General features: G+C 39.1%; 1 protein-coding gene across 1 annotated transcript in view; it reads right to left on the bottom strand.

Moving 5' to 3' along the window:
- TRAPPC12 (trafficking protein particle complex subunit 12) overlaps positions 1 to 23,805 on the bottom strand; it is a 791,394-nt gene that overhangs the window by 760,680 nt on the left and 6,909 nt on the right. The window contains exon 2 of the mRNA XM_044070401.1: positions 9,499 to 10,742. Within this exon, the coding sequence (XP_043926336.1) occupies positions 9,499 to 10,737 (1,239 nt within the window). The 5' untranslated portion in view covers positions 10,738 to 10,742. The remainder of the gene's footprint in view (positions 1 to 9,498; positions 10,743 to 23,805) is intronic.

Here is a 23,805-nt window from a genome sequence, read left to right as displayed (position 1 = left end):
TAAAGTCCTTTCCCTCTATCCAGTCTCCTAAAGATTGTTGAGGGGTGATCTATGCCTGGCTTACAAGGCATCCACAAACCCCATGCTTCGGAATCTCATGCATACTTGTAAGTCAAACAGTACCAGAAATACAAGGTCTAAGGACCTGAATTTTGTCTGCAACTTCAAAACAGAACACAAGAAACAGATGCATGTCCCAGGAGACTGACCCTCCTATGTAACAGGCTTCTCATCCATGTGAAGTGAAGGATGTCTATTATCCAATTTACGTGCAACGTAGACCAGTGGATGGGGAAATTTACTCTAGGCCTGGCACCCGTGTCCCCTATGGACAGAGGTAACTGGCCCTCAATGTCCTATTTGGATACAGGACATCATTATCCTTTCAGGAAAGCTTGGTTAGGCTTAGAAAGACCCCCCCCCCCACCGCATTGTTAGCCTAGAAGCAATCTATGAATCTATATTACAGTCACCCCAAAAGTAGATGTAGGCAGACATCAAATCCAGCTTATAATATCCTGCAAAACTGTTGAGAATAGACCAAGTGGTTGCTGCAAAGATGCATTTAGATCTGCATTTCTGAAAAAGTCTGTGGAGCAACAAGTGCTCTAATTGACGGAATCTTTGGTACTCTAGCAAGACGTTTATTATGTTTACTATGGCAAAACTATAGTCAAAAACATTTTACCAAGACCATCTTGGTAAGTGAATCTTCTGATCAATCTTCTTGGGAAATGAGACAAATAACTGTTACTTTTATGGAAAACCCTTGTCTTGTCAAGGTAAAATCTCAGTTAACTCACTAACACCTATGTGGTGTAGAATGTTACACCTCTAGCAGCATCTTGCATTCCACAGCATTTTCTGAAGAACAAATTTAAAAAAGCATAAATGTAAATGTTTAGTGAACAACAGAAGCTATTAAAACTGTACAAATAGCAATGTTATCAGTAAGAAATATTATTTACAGTGATAATAGTTGGTGCATTCATAATTATAATATACACAAGCCCCAAATTATATTTTTTTCTAAACTTTTTACAAATGTTCATGCCTTGAAAACAGTACAATCTAGATATATATTATTAGCACATTTTTGTTAACCAGTCAATAGCTTTCAAGTGACAAGAAATTCTTCAATAAGCTCAAATTTGAGACAATTACAGAAATATGAAAACATATGATTGATTGTAAATTAGCAAAACAAAAACTACTGTATATCTCCCAAGATGTACAACTTAAGTGCAAATATCAAATACAGTTTTCTTCAACAACATCTAAAGTTTCACTTAATGCAATACAACAGTTTGTAAGTCACTTGGTTTTTGAAGCATTAAGTACATATGGGAATACTGCTTAGAATATTGCTTATTTTTATAATTTACTAACAAACAACTAACAATATTTCCAGTATAGTGTGATATAAATCAGCACGGACAGTGAATTGTCCCATCTCCCTCACTGGTATTTCACACCACACACCTCGATAACATGAAGGTTTCTAAGTTATGAATCTATCAACATATATTTGAAAATATGAACAATAAGTGGCAAACAAAGTATTTGTCCACTGCAGGACATTCTAGACTAACAATCTTATTCTGACAACTTCGTGCCCTTTCTAATACTGCCCTATTATTAGCTGGCAAGTCACTTACACCCAAAAAAGTTCTGGATGCCATAAGGTGGTATGGGTATGAAACGGAAGTATACAAAAATAAATGGCCTTTTAGGCTCGATTGTTTTTGGAAGTCACACTCTCCCTAGGGGCTATACTATTGGAAAACCCCACTCTCCCTAGGGACTATATTACTGGAAAAACCAAAGTGGAAGGAATAACTGGTTAAGATTGGTCTCTGGTAATTTTTGGCATGAAAGAAGGATTAGTACAAAGAATAACGCTGTCTTTATAGAATACTCAATATAGAGGACCAAAAGATATTCTGTGCATTTTAAAGATTTTTCTTGGAAGAAGTGACTGCCACAATAAATACTGGTTTCTAAGAAAGGTACTTCAAATCAGCAGAAGCTGCAGGTTCGGGGGGGGGGGATCAATTTCTCCAAAATAAAGTATCAGTACCATGGCAACAAAGAACTGTGTAGGGAAATTAAAAGAAAGAATGTACCTTTTATAAATCCTTGACATACCTTTATGAATGTCAATGAAGAGCTGAAGATCATAAGGAAATTAGAAATGTCTGCTAGATACGCTCTGGCAGATGAATAGCAAAGCTCAGGAAAAAAAAAAAAAAAAGGGTAAAAAAAAAAAAAAAAACAAAACAAATCATCCAAGATGGATGAAAGGGGATCTAAACCTCTGCCTGCGGCCCAAGCAGAGAAATTGCTTGAATACGGGGAAAATCTTGGTTCCCTGTAACTTCAGGTGGGCTGCAACTAAGAACATACATTTGGTAAACACCTTGGGGACTAAGGCGAGTCTGGGTGGAAGCATCTGGAACTGATGACTGGTCTCTATCTGAAGTGGAGAAAATTTCTTGGCTCCACCAGGATCTTGATATGGAGGCAGGCATGTTGGCGATGCAAGGAGGAAATCTCAATCAGCTTCTTCTGATAGACAAGGAAGAAACAATTGCACTGGGACCATATGAAATGCTTCCTTTAGGGATAAAAGTATTTAAGCCATTTATATTCAACAATGGCCACATGGCCCTTTGTCTCTTCTTGCACTGGAAAGAGCCTAGAATGAAATCTAAACCCTTTCTGGCCTGCTGGGAGCTCTTGGCTGTCTTGGGTCATCAGGTAAGGGAAGAAATGGCAAGACATTGATTTCCAAATATTACAGAATTCCTTTCGAAACACAGTCCTGTCATTTTCCCCATTTCTTGTGATGAATTCAGTGCAGAGATGTCTTGTGCTTCCAGAGTGGGACAGTCAGCCACAGTCTCAAGGCTGTTGCTGTCCCATCTATGGGTGAGCCACAGCTCCCCGACAACTTCAAAGGTGTTTACTAGGCCAATGACCACAAGGGCTTTAAGCCTAGTCATGCATCCCAAATCTCTGAAAGTTCTGATACCTGTAAGCATGGGCCTGGGAGATGAACCATTTACAGGTCTGTTGAGGATCCATGCCTTTTAGTTGCAGGGCTTCCTCCTAGCTTCTTACTGGATCATTTTCTGTGTACCACTCGAATTGCACCACCTGCTGGCTCTTCTGGGTTTTACAAAAGGAAAATGAAACAGCAGGAACTTTACGCCCACAATACCGTAGGGCTTACCCCCTTTTCTCCATGTTTTTGAAACATGTCTGCATTTTCTGATCGCAAAAGTAAAAGGATGCTGAAAGGGGATATCCGTACTTGTTCTAGCAAAATCTGCTAAGCACAGACATGCGTACTGATGCCAGGAAATGCTGAATCCTATTGCTGAGTCATATGTTATAAAAAATATGCATCACAACACAGATGAAGACTGGGAAAGGAGTGTCTGAAACAGACCTGACAACTGCTGATTGGTTAAGTGAATATCATCAAAAGTATCATTCTCACAATCCACTATGTAAAAAAAGAGATAATACAGTGCCCATAAAGTACACATATGTAATGTACACACACACACACTCTTCCCCTACTCTATTACTCCAGATTCCACATTTGTGAGAAGGACAACTGGGACCTGGATGATGATGATGATTGATTGATTAATTGATAGATAATGGATGATGATCAAAAGATCCACTCTCTTGGGGACTAAATAACACAGTTGGCTTTCTTAGGGACAGCAATAATTAAACTAGGTTTCTCACATGCCATCTTGCTGCTAACAATGGAGGTATAACCCAGAAGGACTAGTGGTTACGCATACATACCTTCCGAAGCCTATTCTGTTGAGAAGAGACAGGATGGAGTACAAGCCCTCCCGAAGCTTGAATTCTAAATATTCTCCTAGTCTGTGGGTTATCTGGGGGAAGTTTGCATCCTCTTTCTCCTTCTCATCAACGTCTGCCTGTTGGGATTCTGGAGGCAGCCATACTGCCTTCTCATGCATGGGTTTGTCCTGTGCCTCCTTAGTAGTGGGGGAATCACAGTTGGAGGAAACACTCTTTAGACGCAACTGGCATGGGAGGCTGTAGAAGGACTGTGACCTCTCTGACCAAGATGGGCCAGGCTGCTGGGCTAAGGGCTCAGTAAGAGGCTGCTCCAGCATAGTCAAAAGTTCCAGCATCAAGACTTGGACATCCACATCAACAGAACCACCTCAGAGATGCTTGCCGGCTTAATATCAATGTAGAGAGCTGGGGATGGGAAAGGCTGGGCCAAGCATAGATGCTAAGGGGCTGGCTTCAACGTTGGTGCTGAGATGCTGACACTGGTAGCAAAGAGGAATAGTATCAACATCAATGTCAAGGTTTCAATGGAAGCCTGTCCACTAACCTATGCAGTGCCAAAACTGGCAAGACAGAGTTCAACATCAAGAGGACCTGACACTGAGACTGACGCCAAGCAGGTTGACATCAGCATCCTCTGGACCAATACCAACATTTATGGCACTAAAGGAGGAGACTGGAGTGTTCTAGGTTGTGATGAGATTACCAGACACACCCTCATTCCTACAGCTGGAGAAGAGTACCACAAGACCCTTCACAAGCCCTCAAAAGGGCCTCTGCCAACCTGGTGTAATCAAACTGCAAGTTGGTCAAGGGATGGGGAGGTTTTGGGTGTGGATTTTGAGCTTCTTCTGGCAGGGAATATACCCCTTTCTGACATAAAATCACAAGACATCTGCTGGCTTTGATAACTGCACAGTTTTAGTAAATATATTATAAACTATACTTCTATATCAGTTTAACTATGGCTTAAGAAATGGTAAGTTAGAACTGTCCAGCACACTTACATTGGAAAATTTTAAGGGGTTTGTCTCTTTAATATGGGACATGAACCAAACACTGTCTGAGAAGTTTGGCATAACAGATGATGAAAATGCAGAAGCCTCTTGAGTTTCTTTTGCTGAAAGAGACTGTTACACAGTAGCATTTCAAATGCTGCTTCCTACTATTCATGGAAGACTTGGAAAAATCTCAACAGATTTAAGATACTTACTGTTAAGCTGGTGTACACGATGTTACACATATTCACATTGCCTGGCTTGAGTTGGCTTCTTTCTCCTGCACATTTATGCAAATAGTTTTCCATTTTTCTAGACAAAGGGAGAGCTTACACCCAAACATATATAAACAAAAATATTACAAGTCGGAGAAAGTCATATGAAAGATAAATCAGAAGGGAACCAAGTAATGAGTAAAGATGTTTTACTCCCAAATCCCAGGGGTGGGGGACATTACAATGTCACAAAACACAGCACAAGGCCATTTTCCTCAGCTGAATGCAGTATATGACTATGAAGTTCTGGACAGGTTTTGCACTGAGCTGCATTATGGGAGTAGAAGACGACTGCCTGGTAGTTTGCAAAAGTTTTACATAGCAAGTGGTTCTAATACCTGAAGGACTTAGTCTTGCTATTACTGAAGATATTTCTCTTCTTACCTTCTAAGATGCCGCGGTGGTAGCATTGTTACCTCACAGCAAGAGGTTTTCCCGTTCGATTCTTGGTTTGGCTTGGGAGTGCCTTCTGTGTAGAGTCTGCATGTCCTCCCCGTGGTTGGGTAGCATTTGAAAGACATGCGTGCGTAAATGGGCATGCCTTCATTGAAGATTGGGAGTCGAGCTGGCACCTCGGCGTTTTGTAAAAAAAATCTATTGCCGATCATTAATGGACCGGAGTTCCGCTGTGGCGACCCCTTACCAGGAAAAAGCCGAAAGACAAAACAACAACAACAACAACCTTCTTGGGATTACGGTCATTATATTGTGGCATTTTCTTCTCTTAGAGCTAACTCATTTTATATTCATTATATGTAACTCATCGTAACTGAAAAAGGGTTTTAAGACCCAGTTTGCCTGTAAAAAAATATTTTAAGGACAAATTTACCCAGTGTTTTTTTAATATAGTGCAGTGGTGAGCTAACTTTTAGTGCTGCATCTATAAAAGGCCTAAAATTTATTTCTCGTTTGTTAACTGGGTTAATCCAACTGAGCCAGTAACATGTTTTCAGTGGAGATCCAAGGAGAAAAGCTTCAACTTACAGTACAATACAATACAATTTGTGAAACATTACAAAAAGAAATGACATATATTACCGGAAATACAAATTTTGGACAGACTAGAATGAAAAATAAATTACAGGCCAAGAAAAATATTTTGTAGTAATTACAGGCAGAAAATACAAATAAGTATACACAATTGAGGTTACACATTAGAATTAGCCAGGTATTATGTAAGATGAATGTAGGCAAGAGACAAAAATAGTTGGCATTGCTGTTTTCCAACCACACAAAATTGTTATAAGAAGGGGATTGAGAATCACATGATTTGGAAAGTAGTCAATATAGACATCTTAGATAGCACTATGACAGACTGCAAAGATGTACAAGTGGAGGGGGTGGTGGGGGAATTAAGTAGGATCTTAGCAATGGCAGGTGCTGGCATTTAGGAGAACATTTATTCCAAACAGTCTAAAATGATAACAAGTAACACACTAGTAAACTTCTTACTAATTGGTAGTATAGGATTTGAAAGAAAGAAACTGGTCTAGTAATGCTGAAAATCTACACAGAAAAAAATTGCTTGCAAATAATATGGTCTGTAAACATGACAAAACAAAAGGTGGTAGTAAAAATGAACTTGGGATTTGAGAAAATCTGAAATACGGAAACAAGAATTTGATGCAAATAAGTGCATTTGTTAAAAACACAGGGATACACTACACAAGCTATGAAATTAATGGCAGCAAGGATCTGGGTTGGGGACAGGATGGGCATGTCAAACTTAAAAGAAAATAAAATCCATAACAAAAAGCCTACAACCAGTTGGCTAATGGAATGCAAACAGACACAGAGTTGGAGTACCATGGAAAGGCCTGGAGAACAACCATGTATGGGCTTTAGAAAATGTTGTGCTATGCCATAAGGGGTAGGGGTAGTTGAAACAGAGTAAAAAATGACAGCAGACTGGAAATATATAGTAACTAAAAACATTCTGCTCAAAAACTTATTGGAATTAAAAACATGTCAAGTACTAAGCAAGGGACAGCTTGAACTGGATTGCCTTGGGCTTCACCACAGCATGTTGATTCTTCAAATTTGTTATTCATGACAGCTCCATTTATAGCCCTCCTCTTGAATCAAACTTTAAAGATGACACTTACAGCGAAGCTCAGCGAAAGCCACTGCCAAGCTCTAACACCAAGCTGATGAACCCCTTTTTACATCCCACCTTTTAAAAAGCCAGCAACATAATAGAGGCTGCTGGAGGAGAGAAGCAATATGTGTGCTAGACCAATGTCAGAACTTAAAGTAATAGAAACTTACACAGCATTACAAAAAGGAAGGAGATGAGAGAAATTATTGAAAGCTTCAAATATCCCAAGAAAGCACAATAATACCTTCAGGACAATAATAACTGTTTGGAATGTGTAACCTTTGGTTGCCAAAGATGGATATTAAAACACTTAGTGAAAGTGTTTACCACAAAAATAGCTGTAACAGCTGGAGCCACAGTTAGAGCCCAAATGACCAGGCCTCAATTCTAGGTCTACATACTGGAAGAATTGGCCAGGGAGGGAAAAGTATGAAGGAGATTTGTCTGCTCTCTTTTCTCTTGGGGGGGGTATACTTCCCATTAACGTACCCCAGTGAAGTTCAGAGACCTGTTGGAAAATGTACACTTACAAAGAGGGTGGATTTGCTTTAGGGCCTGTCTCATCCACATGAGATACTGACATTGCAAAATAACTCCCTAAATGGCTCAAATGTAGCAAGCATAATGGAGAGATATGGTATGCAACATAATCTCCTAATGGCAACCTGTATGAGGACTTTGCCACAATTAACTTTCGCACAAAATGGGGAATGAGGGGGTAACATCATGGAGAGACACTAGACTGGTTAGCCAGCACAGATGCAAAAGATCATTTTATATAAATATACGTATATGTACATGTATACACACACACACACACACACACACACACACACACACACACACACACACACACACACACACACACACACGTATATATAAAACAGTGAATATGTAAACTGTTACTGAGGAAGCTGGGAGAAAGACAACAATAAGGATTAATACATTCTTATGGAAAGAGAGGAGGAAGCTAGGGGAAAGACAGCAGCAATTATTGTAACTAATTAGTAAATTCTTAAGGAGAGTGGTGTTAAGATAAATTGCGGCCTTTTAATATCAAGTTCTAATCAAATGAGCTACAAAAACCTGAAATAAATATTTGTGCAGAAGTGAAACAGACTGTTACAAAACCTATCTGTGAAAGAACAGAAAACTCAAGAAGGAACACATTTACTAAAATATCTACAACTTTACAAAAAGCAAAAGTAATTTATTAAAAACAAAATCAATGCATATGTAAAATAACCAGTAGTCACAGGCAAGCTATTATCAAAAAGTTTTGATTTAAATATATATAAAACAAGTGGGCCTACTTCAAAACATCTAAAACCCATAACATCTAATTGCATAACATTGAAATCAGAACATCTAAAACCCATAACATCTAATTTCATAACATCTAACACTACAAGTCACAAGAAAATAACATCCCCTTCCACATATAACGACACCAAACTACCACACACACTTTTTACTACGTTTGTGCAGGGGGGCAAGCCCACCTGCACCCCCCCCCATGTGAGGAGCTCTGCCCCCCCACCCCCGTAAATTAAATATACCAACTCCAAGATTGCACTACAGTGGGAAAAAGTTAATTTCTTAACCCCACTGTATCAAGCCCCCCTGCATAAACGTAGTAAAAGTGTGTTTGGTAGTTTGGTGTCGTTATATGTGGAGGGGATGTTATTTTCATGTGATTTTTAGTGTTAGATGTTATGAAATTCGATGTTATGGGTATTAGATGTTCTGGTCTCAATGTTATGAAATTAGATGTTATGGGTTTTAGATGTTTTGAAGGGGACCCAAACTAAGTATACCAGAGGTAATAGAAACAGTCTAAAGCAGACCCTCCATATACCACATTTAACTAAACCACATCAATATACAGGCCTCCCTTAATTTCTGAAAGTGCACCACCACCTAAACATTTGCAACAAACACTAGAAAAAACAAAAAGTAGCAAAAAAGTTTAGAAAAATAACAAACAAATGTTCATAATGTTTACACCATTACCCAATGCTTATAAGAGCACTCTGCATGCTTAGCTCTGCTAAATCCTGCAATGTGCTGAACATAAAGAAGCTTCCAACTGAAAGTGTACAGTGGGATGAGTTTACTATTACAGTTTTCAAATCAGTAAATGTGAAATCAGAATCTCTCTGCAACTTTGCATTTCTGGTAGAAGAATCAAGTGAACTAATCAAGGAATCTGCAACTCTTTATTCAAAAATTAAGATGCTCACATTAAATCATGTAAATACTAGAAAATGAACTTCAGACTTACTTGGATGTTGTCAAACTTTAAACCAGGCATAGTAAGCTTCTCCTTGTCAACAAACACAGTACTGTACTGCTGGGTAGCAATTGAAATCAAAATCTTCATAGTTTCTTCAGATGGAAGCCAAGCATCATACCTCCTGTCAACCTCACTCATGTTCAGTGCTGTGGCAAAGGGATCATCACTGCCAGCAAATGCTGCCTGGATTTGAGAAAATGGTTTAGGTGACTGAGGGATATTCACAGATGATGCTGTAGCTGATGATTTGTCAGATGGATTGTCTCCCAAAAAAAACAAAGGAGCTGCAGTGTCATGAGAACTTGTTTGTGCTTGAGTACTCTGGGGTGATAACTGTTCTTGCACTGGAGAACCAGCATTAGGATTGCTAACAGAAATGAAGGAAGACGTGAAGGAGTCAAAAAAATCAGAAGCTGACGAGTTAGAAGAAGAACCTCCATCCCTAAAAAACTTAATTAGACTAGGACTTGGCTGGACAATATTATTAAGACTGTCAGCCTTGTTAGGAGTCTCAAGTCCACCACCAAAACTTGGTGACTTCACAATCTGTGGCTCATAGTCAGCTGGAAGACTGTTAACTGGAGACTTTGGATGGTTACCTTGACTAAAAATAGTGCACACTGGAATAGGATCACCCTTTAAAGGAGGTTTGGAACTAGTTTGATTTTTACACATGCTTTCATCATAGTTCTCCACAGTCACTTTAATAGCAGGTTCAAGAGATACCTGTGGCTCTAGTTTTCCATTCTGTTGTCCTTCTTGAGAGGACTGCTCAATACTGGATGACTCTGATGCATCTCTAGATACCTGCACACCTTCAGTTTCATCAGCATCAACAACACTCTGCTCTTGTCTAGGAAGGGACACTTCTGCTTTATGTTCTTCTTCATCTTCGGACTTACTTACGATATCCTGGAGGCATCCAAGCTCACCGGCATCATCTTCACTATTGTTAGGAGAATCTGAAATTATGACACTCTCCATCATCTGGTCATTCAATCTATCCATAAATGAAAGGGGTGAGTCTTCAGATATATCTTCATTATCTTTTGAACCAAATGAGTCTCCACCAAGATCGATATTATCCCCCTGAAAAAGCGTTTCTTGTTCCTGATTTGCTGTTACTTCCGTCTGTAATGTATGCGGACTTGGTTCATCAGTTGTGTCAGGAATGACAGAAGACTCTTCTTTGGGATCAAAAGCTGGTGCTGGCTGACAACTTTCCATTACTCCTAAACAAAAAGGAAACAAAATCCTTAAAGCTTTTTATATTTTATACATCAACACCAGAGTGCTAATTACCATCACACTATGGTTAAATACATATACTTCACTCTATGACTTGAACTATTTTTTTTTTCTTTTACACCATATCTTCATAATATTTTTCAAGCATTTCTTCTCAACCAAGTCTCGAGATTTACACTGAAACGTCCTGCCGGAAATACTAGATTTGCCGTGGCCAATGTTACACTTCTTCCCTTAACTGAATCTAATCAGTCTACAACTACATCAGCTTCTTCAAATTAACTCTAATAAGCTCCAGAAAATGCTGTTGTGCATCTTTATCTCCTTATTTGGTAAATTTATTTAAGTAAGGCTAAATGATTTCCTATTACTCATCGCAATACAATGCTCACTTTAATTTAAACCCATTTTCTTTCTGCAATGAGCACCCTCCTTTTAAGGCATTTAATTAAAAATCAGGTATAAACCTGATTCCGTGCAAACTTTTTTCAATGGGCAAGTGCAAATACTGCATACAGTAGTTTAGAATAGCCTAATTACCTACCATGTTGATTTTGAGGGGAAACTAGAGTTTCCAGAAAGAAAAAAATGGCTACAAGAATGTGCTAACTCCACAAAAACAGTAATTAAACTCTATACTCTGAAACCATGACAGAAAAATCTCAGCCACTGAGACACTGTGCTTCCTAACTTATTAGACTTAAAGACATTACTTTATTGCTCTTTAAATAGTTATAGCAAATAAGGCTTTTTATTGCTGCATAAGCAATGGAATTCTACATCTCCAAGTATATGCACCTCTGCTGCAACAATTAGATTTAAATATTTGCTAAAAAATTTCTATTTCTGATTAGTTGTACAATCATATAAATGGATAACTTGCGTTTACTGCCATTTCTATTTAAATGATTGATGCAGACTTTTACGGAGCACTGCAGTCCAGTAATTGCAGTTTCAGCCTCACAGTTACTTGTTCTCCAGTCTGGTTCCTGGCTGGATGCTCTCTGTATGAAGTCTCCCTGTACCAGCTTGGGTATCTGCTCCAGTTTCACTTCCCAGTCTTATGCTATTAAGTGAGCTAGTGACACTATAAGCTGCCAGCATGTGCGTAGGTATGCATATGTGCATGCACACATACTGCAAAAGACCAACATCCCATCCAGGACTTGCTCTCTGTCTTGTTCTTAAATCCAGTTCTCTCACAACTTATACATAATGTTAAGGCACACAATTCTGTCATAGATTCTTAAACAGTAACACGCATAGTTTGCAGTGCATATATCTTACATAGATTATCGAATACCAACAATGCGCCACCCAGCCATGAGCATACAAACAATTTTCACAATGACACTCTGGGTCACTGTTTTGTGCTTGCATGGGCGATAAGGTCCTTTTCTGACCAGAACACTAATATTTTTGGCAAATAAAATACCAGTTCTCTTCCAAAAACTTCCAATACAAAAACTTCCAATACAAACATCAGTGCCACCAGATAGATCTTTGATATTAACAATAAATTGGAGCCCACCATTTAACAAGGAACTTCTCTTTTTTAAATTTTTTGTAACTCACATAATTTCTAAATGTATTGTGAACCATATAAGGTGCATTTGCAATACAGAATTTTATATAAAACCTCTCAGGAAGCAGGTGGTTATCTGGCTCAGAAGCCTTTAGAAAGCAAGGGGATTAGTTAGCTTCTGGCTGCTCAAGACTAAGTGATTTAAAAAAAAAAAACTCTCTCTCTCTCTGAAGGCCTAAGGTGTCTGCCAAATTAGAGTCCACATTTCCCAATTCACTGAAAATATTGAAAAAACAACCAACCAACCTGACAAGATGCATCACCTTTCTAGTAACATTCTAAAGGGTCTTTCTGTCTATCCAGTTAAGCCACCAACACATCATGACCTGAAAGTACAACTGATAAAATTAAAGTGGAATTTAAAAATAGGGTGGAAATAAAAGAAAGGGAGATATGGTTAAGAAGTAACAAGAAATATGTAGAGGAACTGACATATTTTAAAGTATTGCAAAACAGGGGGAATCTCACAGATAAAGAAGAGCAGCAACCACAGAACGCTAAACAGAAAATAAGGGATTACCTCAGTAATATGCATGAGTTTAGAAAGACTGTTTTTGATAACTCTAAAAGCACAAAAACTTTTAGCACAACGACTCAGGCAACAGAAAGTAGAAAGGGCTATCACCAAGCTTAGGGAGCCTGTAACAAGGAAGATAACAAGGGATCCAAGTATTAGAAATATTTTGGAAATTCTATGAAAGTCTGTATAAAGCAAAGAAATATGGAAATGAAGAAAATGTACAAATGGAAATGTTTACGGAAGAATTAAATATGCCAAGGCTAGAAGGAGAGGATGCTCAATTACTAACAGGATAGGAGGAAATGAGATAAAAATGGTAGGAAAGTCCCCAAGAACAGATGGTATTCCTGTGGAAGTTTAAAAGTTAGGAAGGGAAAAAAACTGATAAAGATCTGGAAGGTTTTGTTTAACAGTATTTTAAGAGAAAGATAAGTACCAAGATCCTGGAAGAAAGTGGTGGTAGCTGCAATACTTAAGGAGGGTAAAGATCCATCAGATCCTGCCATACAGGCCCATTTCACTACTAAATCATGACTAAAGTATTTATGTCTACAATGGCTACAAAAATGGCAAAAGCGATGCCCAAAAATTGATAGATATTGATCAATGTGGTTTTGTGGCAGGGAAGCAAACCTTTGACAACATAAACAAAACAGTGATGATCCAGAGGGAAGCAGAATGTAAGAAAATACCACCGTTGCTGGTTGGTCTTGATGCAGAGAAAGCATTTGACAGAGTAGCTGGAATTTTATGAGCAGAGCAATGGAAGCATTTGCATTCCCTTATATAATTACAAGGTTGATTAGGAGGATATATGAAGAATTGGAGGTGACAATTGAAGAGGGTGGGGTCTTCTCTGATCACCTCTGCTTGAGCAGAGGAGCCAGGCAGGGGTGTTCTCTTTCCCCTTTGTTATTTACATTATATTTAGAACAACTGGCAAAGAAAATAAGGGACACAGAAATCCAAGAATATAATTGGTGTGGTAGTCAAGAAAAGCTAGCTCTATTTGCAGATGAAATTATTTTATACCCGACAAAACCTGAAAGGGACATTGCAGTGTTGTGGAACATACTGAGACAGTTTCAAACCTTTTCGGGATACAAAATTAATGAAGCTAAAACAAAAGACAGTGGTAAATAATGTACCCACATAGTAACTGCTGCAGCAATATTCATATTTATGGGGACATAATACAATGAAGTATTTAGGAGTATGGATTAAAAAGGATACTGTGTGGCAGTTAAAGTTATGTGGGAAAGAGACTAAAAAAAATCATACCAAAACTGAGAAAATGGAAGCTCTGTTATATGGATACAAGATACAAGCAGTAACAATGTGTTTAGTCCCTTTAGTCTTGTACACTGGTTGGGCATATATTTTTATTAACCAGAGGAGAAGTTGTGGATAGCAATTAATAAAGAGCTGAAGGATTTTATCTGGGAGTGGAAGACGGCAAGAGTCATGTGGGATAAGCTTATTCTTCCAACAGAACAGGGTGGATTGGGATTACCTGAGTTGAAGGGGTATTTCACAGCAACACAGTTAAGGCTCCTATACATAAACTATAATTCAAAGTGGAAAGAGATGATGATGAAACAGGGGGGGGTGCTCAACCGGGAGAGACTGGGATTTTGGATGCATACCTTTAAGGAGAACAATAATCATACAGAATATTATATTCATAAAGTAGCAGAAGGTCTTCTAAAATCTAAGCCAATACGGAAATACAGAAAGGAGATTCCGCTGATAGGGATAACTGCAATTAGGGATACAGGCAATAGGCAAGAGGGGGCGGGAATGCATTGGAGAAAACTGGAAAAGGAACCAAGGTACTAGGAGCAAATAACTAGAGAAAAGGTAATGGAATTGGACGATGCTAAGAACTTATTTGGACTGCAGGATAAAGATTGCTTTCCATATCAAGAACCGATATCAGATTATAGGCAAAGAGAAAGGAATAGGAGGTCCTAAATGAAAGACCAGCGCTGGTGGAGTTTTTAGTAGAATCTAGAACAGAAGTCGACGTGAAAAAGGAATAATTAGTATAGCATATAAAATATTGCATAATAACTAAAAGAATAAATTAGAGGAGGTTAGGAAGGATTGGGAAGACAGATTACCAATTCAAAAATATACAACGGGGGATATACGTATTGCCATTAAGAAAGAAATTATTAGAACATACAAAACATTGCATGATAACTATAAGAATCAATCCGAGGAGGTTAAGAAGGATTGGGAAGAGAGTTTAGAGAAGCAATTCACAAAAAAACAATGGGGGGATACATGCATGTCTCCCGAATATACAACAAAATCTAGACCACCTTGCCTGGAAGTGCTTACATAGGTATTTTTATACTTTAAGTAGACTTAAAAATAATTTTTCCTCAGGTAGACAGCAAATGTTGGAGGTGTGACAGGGCAGAAAGATGTAATTATAATATATTTTCTGGGAGTGTAATGAGTTGGTAGACTTTAAAGATTCCGTGCAGACTGCTCTGTCAGAGTTGGGAGTAACTAGGGAAAAGATTTGTTTGAGTGATGATGCAAACTAGGAATTGCCTAGACGTCAGGCCTTGCTGAGTCTAATCATGATAGCCACCAAAAAAGCAATTACTAGAAAATGGAAATCAAAGGCTGAACCAGCTTTACTAGAAGTAGTGAAGACAGTAAGAGTTAAAACAACTGGAACTGGGATTCTTAGAAAAGGGTAGGAACAAATTACAAAGAAAAAAATAGGCACTGTGGGATCAATAGATGCAGAAGAGAAATGAGGTTTAAAAGAAGGCAGAAGAGGAATGAGGTTTAAAAGAAGGCAGAATTTGAATGAACTATGTAATCGTTGGATAACAGTGACTGGATATGTTAAAAGTGATGTATGTTTGCAGCTACAGTTGTGTTGCACGGTTTGGAATGCATGTTTGCAACCAAGATTGTGTTGCTATGGTTTATTGTCATTTATATAAATATAACATGGCCTATGTCATACGTGATAATTTAATAAAAATGTTTCTTGTTAAAAAAAAAAAAATTGGTTGTTATTCATAGCAATACATACTCTAAATTCACTTGAGGATCCATCATCAAGGTAACGAAAGGCAAACCTCGTGGACATTATGCTATTTCATCTTTCTAACTTTCAGCTCTTTCAGATACCACTGTATGGCTGTGATCAACTTTTACTTGGATGCTGGCAAATATTTAAACTTTGGTGGTGAAATGTTATGGTAGAGCTGTTGTGCCTAAAACCACTAGTAACACATACTTGTTAGTTTGTTAAAACTTTTTTTTTGTTTTACATTTTTGCAGACGGCATCTTTGGTGGTCTTAGGAACCCATTTGGCTGTACGGTTGCACTCATGACATTTCATACATTCCTGTGACATAACTCCTCCTGACCTAACACCACCCGTTTTTTTCAGTCTTTTGACTTTTGGGTCCCAGGACTGCTATCAGTGGAGATACTGGTCAAGTTGGAGTTGGAGTTTTTTTTTTTTTTTTTTTAAGTGTGGCTGTTGAGGAATCCAAGCTGTTTCCTTCTGGCACTCTAAAAATGCAGGATAAAGGATTGTCATCTTCAATGCCGTAGGATTCTGCCTTTCTATGATGTGATCCAGAGAATGATGAAGTATTCAAAATCTGTTTACTGCCAGTCTCCCTAGACTCGAGGTTGGATGTTGGCTAGGTGCTTTTCTTAACATCAGAGGAGTACATATGTTTAACTGCCTGCCATGGTTGGTGGCTCTCATAAGTGATGTGCTTGCTGACTTGGAGAGCAGTAATTAAGAAATACTGTCAATATTATATTTATTTAGTAAATGGATATTGGATGCTATGTTTTTGTACTCAGTTTGGATGGGCATGCCCTTTTTGGAACTATTACTACCTACTTATTTCCCAATATTCATTGTTCATATATTTATCTACTCAAGAGAGCTGTTGCTGGAAATGTAACATTTCAGTAGTTACTGCCTGGTTTAATCTCTGTTTTATGGATTCAATGTATTTTAGTAAAGTGTTGTAACAGTGCTTATACACAAGTACTTGAAATGAAAATCACTTCATTTATTTAAGGTATTCATATACCTAAATCATAGGCATTTTATATAAAAATACAACCAAGCAGCAAAATGAAAAACAGGCAACAAATCTGAGCCAAGTGAAGGAAATTTTAACAAATAAAATTATCCTAACTAAAAATGAAAAAAAAATTAAGAGCAGAAGAAGCCTCCCAGTGATATTCAGATAAAGTCCTAAAGAGGTGGTACTGCTATCCTTTTCTAACAGCAGCTCTTGATTCAGGTACTAAATGACAAAACAGAATTTTAGCCATACATCACAAAATTAAGTTTTCAAACAAAAGAATCAAGATGTCAGGTAAAAACCTGCTGATGAGGAAGTAACTTTAGATACTTATATTGTGTCAAAGTGTAGGGATCTCACCAAGCATTAAAACTGTGGAACATGAGACAGTCAACAGGCAGTGACAAAGGTCATGGTATCTGTCTCGCTAATGTTTAGCATCAGTTGTGGGACAGAAACAAAGAACAGATTTCTTTCAGGTATGACTGAAGGGTAGACTTAGTAACAGTCTGCCAAGAACTGGTAGCCCAGATAACCAAGTCACCTGCCAAGAATAAAGTAGGGACAGAATAGAAATTGACCTTGAAGGCAGTAATTGATGACAACAGAAGGCCAGGAATAGTACCTTATGCATATCAAGGCTGACGTCCTGTGCATGAAGACAGCAAGTTCCCATCTCTGACCCTTTAAGAGACAAGATGGCTCCACATCCATTTAAGGCTGATGGGTGACAAGCTGTAACGTGATGCGGCGATGTTCAGGGTATTGGTGCCATGCTGATTAATAAAGATTGTGCTTGTGAGTTCACCTTTATCCGTAACATGGACAATTTAGTAACAAGGAAGAGAGAGCAAGAAAGTTAATATGAACTTTGTGAAAAACATGTTGGTGGATGTTGAGCAGGTGAAGAAAGTTAAGGTGGGAAATGAAAAGAAATGGAGAGAACTACCCTGCCTGGAGAAGTATAATATCGGAGGATGCTTTCCACATAGCAAGGAAGATTGCATCTCATAGTGGAGGGTGATAATTCCTCAGGTCAAAAGTGACTGACTGATATGGTTAACTGGGGTACTGAGGAGTATGTTACATGCCATAAGAAACTGCATTAAAGCTGTTCTGAATTGTCTTCTCCAAAACAAGGCAGTTTTTGTAACTAGTTACTCACTTGTTGGAGTGATACTTTTGGGGTACACACTCTATTGGTTTGCACATACAAACAGATTTCACTGGAATATATGTCGGGGGAGTTGACTTGGGAATATCTGAACTATTATGCAAATCTCTCTGAAGTTCTGGCTGAATCAAAAATGAGCCTGCCTTCAAACTGTATTTATTACTCTCTCTTATTAATTATTAACACCTCCCAAGAACCATTTAGGATTCTTGACCAATATGCTCGAAATTAAGAGACCTTACTTTGCTCAATTACATTTTTTTTTTTTACAATTACTTCTAATATTATAGAACTGTACACAGCTTGATCTTTGCTTGGTGGCCTAATCACCTAGATATCCTAAGCCTCTTTTTTAGCTCCTATTGCCTTTTTCATAAATTGTTTAGCCCATAGTGCTGGGATATATGTTTATGCACCTAGTAATCAGATGCACATATTTGTCTTGTAGGAGTAAAAGTAGGTTTACTTACTTCAGAGATGTACTGCAATATGCAATGGAGTTTCTTCTAACTTAGTAATGCGGTCTCCTGATTTTTTTTTTTTAGAATAAAAATATGTAGCAAAACACCCACAAGACAAATGCTTCATTGAAAATATAAAAAGTCACGAATAATACAGCAAATATAGCAAAGAAGCAACCAGGCTCTTCCAATAAATGTAAAAGCATAAACCTTTTATTACTTCAAATAAACACGGAAAGTGCTTTCGCCAATAAGCTTCTTCAGACCTCATAATACAACATTAAAGAGAAGTCTTTTTATAGCAATTCAAATCCTAATAATCCAATCACAGTATAAAGCCTGAAATTAATGGAATGAACTCAAAGTAATATGCATGTTGGTTTAACAATAATGCAATAACATATTATTTATTAAATTGTATGTGTATCAACATAAACTTTGTTAAAGTGAGTTAAAATACATTTAGTAGAATTTAATGACTGTATGAGTATGGCAATGGATTATTGGGGGGGGGGTGTTGATGGGGTTATATTTTTCAATCATGCAAAATCATTTAGTTCATTACCACGTACCATGCTTCATAATGCATTAATCAATAGTAAATATAACTCATACCTGGGTTCCTGGATGGATAAGTGGCTAGAAGATAGATCTTATCAGAAGTAATGCATTACAATCAGTTGTGGCAGGGGTCTCACAGGGATCAGTCTTGAGACTTATCCCATGTAATCTGTATCAGTAAGCATGAAATTTGCTGGATAAGCAAATATGCAGATGACGGCAAAATAGATTTAAATTGCGGAAACAGGATTTGACCATAACTATCTTGCACAAAGTGCTGATTGGAAATCAAAGCAGAACTACAGTTTAATGCTGATAAATGTAAGGCATTTTTTTTTTTTTTGGAAAGCACACCTGCTGTAAACCATTTATCTTTCAAATGTACCAATCTGGAAAAAAAATAAAGATTACAAAGATATGGGGAATTACAATCACACTGAAATACTCATTTGAAGAACCTGCAAGTTATGTGCTGAGGCACTAGGTACCAATCTGAAAAAGAAACAGTGCCCTCCAAAGCAGACAAGCAAGCAACCTGCAACCCCAAACACAAGCCAGAAAACACATAATTCACCTCAGCAGTGTGCCTCACAAAAGCCCTTAAGGCAAAACACCATACCTAACACTCTAGTAATAGGAGACTCTATAGTAAGGCACACGGATGTTCCACTCACCAGGCTGAACAAGGAGACTGTTACTGTCAGCTGCGTGTCGGGTGCTCGGATCCGCCACATAACACAGGCACTTAGGTCACTCCAGAACAAGTACAAGTATGACACCGTCATTGTACATGTTGGTGTGAATGATCTAAGACGTACCTCCCTGGACTACACGAAAAGAGACATTGAGGAGCTCTCTGATCATGTAGCCCAAGCTGGAATGACCCTGACACCGAGTAGCATACTACCTTCACCTAGAATGATACCACAACACAAAGACAAAATGATCAATTTCAATAACTGGCTAAGCTTCTGGTGTCATTCCAAGGGGATCCAGTGTCTGTCTGCCTGGGATGACATGATAGACAAGCCTCGCTGTTTTGCCAGAGATGGGTTGCACCTGTCACTCCTAGGTTTTCGAATACTGGCCACTGCTCTTGCCGTCCCCATAGTGCCTTTTTTAAGCAAGGCTCAAAGGACAAACCAGCCACCGTAACCAGCACAGGTAACCAAAAACTAAGGGTAATGCTACTCAACCCCAGAAGTCTCAACCTCAAAATGCACACACTCGAGGCTCTCCTTGGCATGGAGAAAATCGGTTCGTGCAGTGACGGAAACCTGGTTCAAGGCTCAAGAGAGCACCCCGGCACTGCCAGGTTACAATTCACATCATACCTTCCAGCCTCAGTTACCAGATCGCAGTACAAAGGGCAGAGGTGTATCCATATTCATCAAGGATACCTATATCTCCAGGTTAGTAGCGCAGCATGATGCCCCAGAGATCATCCATGCGCAACTATCAGCAGGCAAAACCACATTTCAAGTCATAGGTGGTTATAGATCGCCCACCATGTCCCAAGATGCTCACTCTGCATTCCTTGAGACATTGGAAAATATAAAGGTCCTACCCAACACCATAACCTTTGGTATAGACTGGGCGAACTACCAATGTTCCAACTCCTATGCTCAGGGATTCATAGAATTTATAAATTCAAATGCCCTTGAACAACTAGTATGTTCCCCCACTAGAGGGGACAACATACTGGATTTAATCATCACAAATATGGGCGCCCATTGTACCACACCCGTTATCACTCCCTCCTTGGTCAGATCCGACCACAAACTGATAACCCTGGACATCCTCACCCCTCCACCTCCCCCAGTCAAAGAAACCATAGTCTAAAACCTTTCCAAAGCAAACGTCAAACTACTTGCATCCGAAGTGGAAAGCTTCACTATTCCCTTGCAGAAGGATAATGATATCCAGGATGTGGAATCCTACACCAAGGCACTCTATATGCATCTTCAGGATTGCATGGACCGTCCTATCCCAAATAAAACCAAGACTCCTTCCTCAAGCAAGAAGAAACCAATCTGGTGGACACCGGCCATAAGCAAACTTTACAATAAAAGGAGGAGACTTATACAAAAAAAGGCCAAATCTCAAGTAGAAAAATCATCCTTGATCAGCATTAGTAAGAAATTGAGGGCCCTCATCAAGTCAACTAAAGCTAATTTTGAAAAGAAAGTTGCCAAGGATGCCAAGGATAACCATAAGGCCTTCTATGGCTACGTCAGAAACCTAAATGGCAACGCTCAGGTCTGTTCTGAGCTAGTACAAAATGGAACAAAATACACTGACCTTTCTGACATTGCCAACATCTTGGCTGACAGGTTCAGTGCAAATTTCTACCCCCCCTCACCACCTACAGGGCCTATTACCATTCCAGGGGATTGCGTAAGTCCAATTATTACTGATACTTTGGTTAACAAGGCTCTATCTAAAGCTAAAAACACTGCCTCCATGGGACCAGATGGTGTCCCAGGCTGTGTCATACACGAGCTCCAAAAGGAATTAACCCCGCATCTTAATACCTTGTTCAGTCCTCTCCACAGGATATGTGCCCATAGAATGGCGCACGGCAACGGTGGTCCTGCTACACAAGGGTGGGGCCACAACTGACCCTGGGAACAACCGACCAATAAACCTGACCAGTCTGATCTGTAAGGCTATGGAGCGAATCATTATGGAACTCATAAATGGAGAGATTGGGAACCTCCAGTCGCTGGACCCCACACAGTTCGGCTTCGTCAAGGGCAGATCATGCCTCCTGAACCTGGTGGATTTCTTTGAGACAGTTACTCAGGCTATAGATAAAGGAAAGGATGTACACACAGCTTACCTTGACCTTGCTAAAGCATTTGACACCATTCCCCATTCAGGTATTATTGATAAGCTCACCAGCCTGGGCATAAACCCTTACGTCACAAGATGGATCGCAAACTGGCTCTCAGACAGATCCCATAAAGTAAGAGTAGCGGGATCTATGTCCGAATCCAGACCAGTAACGATTGGTGTGCCTCAGGGCTCTGTCCTGGGGCCCCTCCTGTTTGGCATATACTTCTCAGAAGTACAGGCAAGCACGGAAGGGCTGTGGCTGACTAAGTTTGTGGACGACTGCAAACTGGGTACTATAATAGAGTATTCGGCCAACATGGAGATCCTCCAGAAGGGCCTAAATGAGACAGATGCATGGTGTCAAAGCCATGGTCTCAAGCTAAATGCAAAAAAAAGCGTAGTAATCCCCTTTGGAAAAAACAGAGTACCCGCAAACTACAACATAGGAGGTAATCCCCTGAAATCTGAAGAAGAAATAAGGGATCTAGGGACCCAAGTAGATAGTCAGCTTTCCTTTGATAACCATGTTGCCAAAGTGGTTAGAAAATCCTTCTATGTGACCCATCTGATCACAAAAGGGTTCGCATCAAGATCTAAGGATGTAATGGTGCCTTTCTACTCTTCCCTCTTCAGACCCATTATTGAGTACAATGCATCAATTGGAATGTACCTGGCTAGACATCTCCAGCAGCTGGAGAGACCACAGAGGTACCTAACCAAGAGGATTACTGGCCTCAAACAGTTGCCCTATGCAGCACGACTGAAAAAGCTAAGACTGTCCTCTGTTGCATACCGCTTTCTCAGAGGCCATCTCTGTCTAACGTACAGAGCCATGTCCAACCCAGAATTGTTGAACATGCTCCATCTTAGCAAAACCAAATCTACTCGAGCTACACGCTCTAGGGATATAAACCTCAACACAACAATGAATAGAACATGCTAGAGGGATAGATTCCCTTCGCAGAGACTTCCCTTACTATGGAACAGGGTCCCGATCTACATAAGACAGAGCCCCTCAATATCACTCTTCAAGGGGAACCTTGATGACTGGATGGGTAACAGAAAGTTCACACCAGGGATCACACCAACAGCACTACTAGATAGGGCCAAGGGTACTAGCTGCTAGTACAAGAGTCTAGGGAACTACTAAAGGGGCGGTGAATACCACACAACGTGGCTGGGCTAATATATGCCTTCGGGCAGATAGCCCAGTACCAACCTATGAACCTATATATGTTTGATGTAAAGCTATGTACCAGTTTGGTCTAATGATGAAAAACATTTACCCAATGGATGAGAACTTAGAAATGTACTCATCCTGACAAACAGACGCAAGAATATTAACTTCTTTATGTGTTTTTATAGAACAAAATTAAAGGGATCTTACCTAATCCAGCTCATCCTAATTAAGTGTGACAAACAACCTCATCAGATGTGTACCTCTGAGACTTTACATTTCTTTAAAATAACTTACTAACTTGGTGGAGAACCTAGCATATGACCCTTGTTTAAAAAGAGTCAGCGTATGTTAATGGCCTTTGTTCTGAACTCTGGATTGCTGAACCACGAACTTAAGATAATAATGCAAATTGATGAATCATTTTGCAAATGCCATACTGGCTAGGAGAGTGGTAACTGATCTGATCAAGGAGATGCTTTAATCTAGCTGTAATTAAGAGTTCAGAAAACGTGGCCAGTATAGAAATTTGCACAATAATTGTAAATTTCCATAGTTTTAGGAAGTTTCCATTTGTTAAGGAGATAGAGATCAATGACAAATGCCTGCAGAAATTTAAAGTGAAGTCATTCTGATACTTCAGGG

Source organism: Protopterus annectens, chromosome 1.part0, assembly GCF_019279795.1.
Source record: "Protopterus annectens isolate FY-2018-M chromosome 1.part0, PAN1.0, whole genome shotgun sequence".
Classification (NCBI taxonomy): Eukaryota; Metazoa; Chordata; order Ceratodontiformes; family Protopteridae; genus Protopterus; species Protopterus annectens.
Note: the sequence above shows the minus strand (reverse complement) of the source record. Positions and strands in the feature narration are given on the sequence as shown.